We start from the raw sequence: 5,703 nt of genomic DNA on the forward strand, positions 1-5,703 counted from the left end.
AAGATCTCATGGAAGAAGGGAACACACAAATACTAAAATCTGATGTGTAAAGATCAGAACTAAGGAGCAGAAAACCATATGACCTACTCAGCTGTGAGTGCCATGGAGTAGATGGAAATATTCTAGGACTCCTATGTAACAGAACACAAATCCATTCATATCTCACATTGCCTGGATTTATTTGCTCAGCACACTGGACTTACGCCCTTACTAATCATTGGATGCTACAATTCTGTTTGTGTTATTGGCACAGATTGAAGCATATATTTTGATGTGCTATTTCTTTTGTTGCAATTTGCTTCTGATACTTGGTTTAATAAGTTCTTCTGAGTGCAACATTTTAACATTTCAGAAAGTTGTGACTGGTATTTTAGAAGCCTTTGGTTTAGTTTTCTAATCTACAGTAACAGTGGTGGAGCCTGTTGACGTTATGAATTTTACCTGAGCTTTTTAAAAAATAAATACCAATTTCCAGACACCTAATGTAGTCCAAAAAGCAACTAGTTGAATCAGTTTGTTCAGATATGAGTCAATTTTTCTGTAATGTAACTATCCAACTATCCCATCCATTGTCAACATGATTCTTAGACTATAAACCTTACTTAGACAACTCTTCTACTCGCCTGGGATTTTTCTCATTATCCACTGTTTTGGAAAACAAAGAATGTATTTATAAATACAAACACACAGAGAGAGAGAGAGAAAGGGAGAGAAAGATTGAGAGAGAGAGAGAGAGAGAGAGAGAGAGAGAGAGAGAGAGAGAGAGAGAGAGAGATGGGGGGAGGGAGGGAGAGAAAGAGAAAGAAAAGCAGACAGTCTAGGTATTATTGTATTTGCTGCACTGAATACAAAATCATAGGACAAGGGTTGCTATGTAATTTCCTTCCCATGCAACAGAAAACTGATTTACTTAATTGTTTGTGCTTAAGGGCAATGTCATTTTGTATGGCTTACTGTTTTATACTGATGTGAGAATATTGTTTCTAATAGCACAAGTCAATAAAAAATCACAGGCCATGAACTTTCATGTTGTGGAAGAAACAAAAGATACAAGTGATTGCATTAATTTATAAAATTTCACTTTTCAGACACTAAACTGTTCTCAGAGATGACTTTATATTCTCTGTACAAACCATCCATGCTATGCCAATCATGAGAGCTAAATTACATTATCAACTCGAATGTTCTTAACTCTGACTTCATCTTACACAAGTAGCAGCTACCCAGTTGAGCCTTTAAGCATTTCTACATATTATCATCAAACTCCTTTGGATTTAGAATGTCTTCTTGCATATTTATTTAGCACTAACTAACACAGAGGGTCTTGCATTAGATAAAATATTGCAACAGATTATGATTCAGATGATAAATCACAAACAATTTTATGACATAGCAGAAGTAACTAATGCTTCAAACTGAATTCTTCATTTAAAAATTTAAACCAGGAGAACATGTTCAGAGAATTTTCCGAACTGGATAATGGTCATTACAAAAGTAACTGGAGGTGTTTATTCTTCTCAAGACTCTTTACAGTGCCAGGCATTATCACAGGGGACTCTGAAAGGAGAACAATGCTAATTTGAGAATGCCAGCACATGTTTTCCCTGTTGTTATGGAAGACATGAGTGATAGCTGCCAAGTACACATTTGAAGGCTTGAGAAAAGGAATGTTGAGGGCTTGTAGCAATTGAAAACATTATCACAGCCTTGAAGCAGGAAGAACTAAATAAAGTTAGATGATGGAAACCAGGAGTGGTACCCAATCTATTCTACTTGTGGCTTGTTATCTAACACCATATTTAATTATTTTTCTTTATATGATTTAGTTTCTTAGTGTTGCCATAACAACAATAACAACAACAGAACATCAACAGTAGCTTAAAAACAACAGACACATGTCTTTTTCCAATTCTATGGCTGAAAGTCTTCAATCAAGATTGCAGACATGGCCATGTTCCCTTCAGTATCCTTAGGGGTTGGTGTCTTCTGATCTCTTCCAGCCCCTGGGGTCCTAGGTATCTATTGCTTTGTGGGTTCATTGCTGTTTCCACTGTCACATAATATTTCTTCCTCCTTGTCTGTCTTTCAGTGGTGTTCTCTTCTTTGTGAATCTCTATCCAAACTGCATTGTTTTCATAAGATCATCATTTATATTACATGAAGTCCCATTTCACTCCAGGGTGACCTTATCTTAATTTAATGAGTATTTTTTGCCACAGTCCTAGTTCCAAACAAGGTCATGTTCTAAAGTACTGAGCTCTAAGATTTTGATAGAATCTCTAGGAAGACAGAATTTAGTCACAAGGAGAAATCGTCTGAAGTAGCATAGAACTCTGAAACATAATATGGCTAAACACACATACAAATACATACACACATAACAAGAAACCTTTATCAAAGAAATATCACTAAGTTGACCACAATCTGGTTATCTACTTTATTGATGCTTACACAGTAAGTCTATAAATACACTGCACAGATTTGACATCTTTTCAAATAGAATGACCCTCTCCAGGGTCAATGGGCCCCAGAAAGTATCAACAAGGCTGACATTGCTGAATTAATCTCATAGATATCCACCCAGCTATGAAGGCTTTGGTTAGTCTTTTGGTTCAGTATAAACCCACTTCTTAGCCATTCCTCAACTATTAATTTTTCCTAGTAATCTACACTTTTTCTAGCTTGTACCTGTCACAAATGAGCCAGAAAGGAAGAGGACATTTGAGAGAATTTGCATTGTAGATACAAACAGAGGAACTTAGGCCTCAAAATTCTACAAATTCTCTCCATGACTCTGAGAAATCAACTTATTACACTTTTCAAATCCTGAGTTTGTATACCTAAACAGTGAAGAGTCTTAGAGCTAATACTCAATGAAACTACAAAGTTTGTTTTTGATTAAGCATCTACTATGTCATCTAGATGAATTACTTAGTAACATAAAGCTGCCTTCCATTGCATCACAAAGTGGCTCTTTGAAGCATAACATTAAATATAAATGGAGAATGAACCAATTCTTCTTGTGGTTATAGTTTAAAGTAAATGTTTTTAATTTCTAGTGGTTAACAAAAATAAAATTAGACCAGACCAAATTTTGGTAGTCAAATTTACCATCTTGACAAGCATTTCTATGTGTTGTCTACGCACCAGATATTTTTGAGAGGAAAATGTCATAGACCTATTTAATAAAAAGAATATTAGAAAAGTGACATAACTTACCCCACCAACTTTCTCAAAGTGGGATCCATCTTTCTTGAAGTCCGTAAGGGCTCCATTGAAATACCAGGCAAACATGATGTCTAACAGCGGGTCGTGTTGCACCTGACAGGGTAAGATGACGCTCTCACCAACAGCGACATCCATGTTAGAAGGAGCCAAAATTATTTTCGTTGGTTCTATTGGTAGACAAATTATGAATAAACAAAATTTTCATGGTGATAAAAGTAATTTTTGTATGTAGATTATTTACCTGAGTTAGAATGCATATGTTTGTGTATGTGTGAGTGTACATACCCACTTATGTGATTAAAAGTCTTCAATATTAAAGAGGCATCTTGATGTAAAGTTATATTTTTCCAGCCTCACCAATGTTTTAAAGAGAATTAAGATATTTGAGCCTGTAGATGATATATGCTCAGAGCAGAAACTCACCTGCAAACAAGTTATACTAACAACAAAATCAATTCACCTAAGTTTCATAGTTTTGTGAAGTATGAGGGTAGAAATAAGATTTCCCATATTCTCACAAATCTTCAGTGAGTAGCAAGAGTATTCAAATCCCAAATGCAAATAAGCTCAAAATGTTCTTGTTTACTGATTTAAACAAACACGAGAGGAGCCCTATGTCAAGACACTGGTTTATGGTTGATTTTCTTCAGTGCTAATGCCCACCTGCATATGTTCCCCTGTTACAATCAGATACATCCCACCCATAATGAATTCAACTTTTCCTGACCTCACCTTCCCACTGTTTCTTATTAGCATTTTTTTTTTACCCCAGGGGCAACAGAAGTCATCAAAGAACTGTTTGTATATAGAGAGTAAATAACTTAGGATATTACCTCTTCTACCCAATCTAGTAAGGCTTTGGTCCCTCGTCTGACCTAGTCCCATAAGGGACTCAAGTAAACACTGTTATATCCAGTGGTAAAATTTTGCTCTTTTATGTCTCAACCTCTCATCTGTTTCCCCTCGGCTTCTCTTGGTCTCTTTCATACCGTGGTCTTCTAGTCTCTTCATTCTGGTCCAGTCAATCGGCCTTTTCCCCATCTCCCCTTAGGAAACATCTTTTCTTTTCTTCTAGTTTTTTAAAATGTAAAACGTGCTAAGCTCTGTCATTTCTAAATATTGATAATTATTAACACATTAATTATTCAAATCAATGGGATTCATCTTTTGGTTTCAAGTACCCATATTGATTTAAACAACTGCTGGGTCAGTACCTCTTTAACCGCTCTCCCCCAAGTCTAAACTCTTATTACACTAAGCTCCTCCCTGTGGTAGGATGTAGGTTCACAGAGCAGTATCTTTGCAAAGATTCCCACTACATACCCCAAGCACTCATCTCACATAATGATCAAGTTATTCTTCAATGGATGAAAGAAGAAAATACATCACCAATTTTAAGCAACTCTCATTAATATCAAAGGTTATTTCATGAACTTGAGCTGTTATAGAAAAGACCAATTATAATGAAACAGGAGTTCCCAATATCACAAAGTAAAGATAATCATAGTATTGCACTTGTATTTCTTATGTCCTAGGGTGCCGGCAGAATAGCTACTGTGTCCACCTATGTGTCCTGTGCTGTGATAAGTAAAAGCTTAGGTGTCATACCTTTTCACATGAACAAACATGCGTTCTGACTTCACAGTGCATTATGCAGTGTGAGAAACAGGATGAATGGCTTCCTTTTTAAATAAATACTACTTGAGAACTCTGACATTAATACAATGTATTTTGATCAAACCCATCCACACTCCCTCTCCTCAAACTCCTCCTATACCTCTCTACCATTTTCTCCCTCAACTTCACACACACCCACTGACTCTACCTGGTGCTGCCAATACATGCAAATGTTTATATTTTTTGCCATAATAAAATACAGTTTACCTATGAATAAAGCAATCTCTAAGAAAGGCACTTACCTGTCACAACCAAGTGTGTGGTGCCATTTGCTTTCCCAAACTGGTTTTCTGCTGTGCAGGTGTAGGTTCCAGCATCAGCCTTAGTCACATTTAGAATTTTAAGTCCTCCATCATTTAACAAGGAAATCCTAAAGTAAACAGAAATCAGAATACATGCTCAATAGCCACTCTTTCCATATAAGTGGTGTATTTCTTTCATGATGCATTGCTTAAAATAGTAATTTAGAGTATAGCCCGTCAGTCCTTTACTTTTGTGAATGGAGAAAATGAAGAGATTTAAATACACCCCCACACACATACACACATGAATGCACAAGCACGCACCCTCACAGAGTTAAACAAGAAAAGATACTCTACCAATTTGAACTCTACTTGATGTTTTCATTCATCTTAGGCTTAATGCATTGCTACCTCAATCTATTTACAAGAATGTCTTTCTTAAATAAATATGAAATGTTTTTAAAATATATAGTGTGGTCAGTTACTAATAGGTTATCCTTATACATTTATAGAAGACAAAAGGGAGAAATTAGTAGCCCTTTCCCTTAAATTTAAA

General features: G+C 35.9%; 1 protein-coding gene across 2 annotated transcripts in view; it reads right to left on the reverse strand.

Moving 5' to 3' along the window:
• The window catches only part of Cntn3 (contactin 3), a 374,705-nt gene that overhangs the window by 67,294 nt on the left and 301,708 nt on the right, over window positions 1-5,703 (reverse strand). For both annotated transcript variants that reach the window (XM_026788227.1, XM_026788228.1), the window contains 2 exons: window positions 5,148-5,275; window positions 3,220-3,395 (listed from right to left, as the gene is read on the reverse strand). In XM_026788227.1, coding sequence (XP_026644028.1) covers window positions 3,220-3,395; window positions 5,148-5,275 — 304 coding nt within the window. The remainder of the gene's footprint in view (window positions 1-3,219; window positions 3,396-5,147; window positions 5,276-5,703) is intronic.

Source organism: Microtus ochrogaster, unplaced genomic scaffold (genome assembly GCF_000317375.1).
Source record: "Microtus ochrogaster isolate Prairie Vole_2 unplaced genomic scaffold, MicOch1.0 UNK1, whole genome shotgun sequence".
Taxonomy (NCBI): domain Eukaryota; kingdom Metazoa; phylum Chordata; class Mammalia; order Rodentia; family Cricetidae; genus Microtus; species Microtus ochrogaster.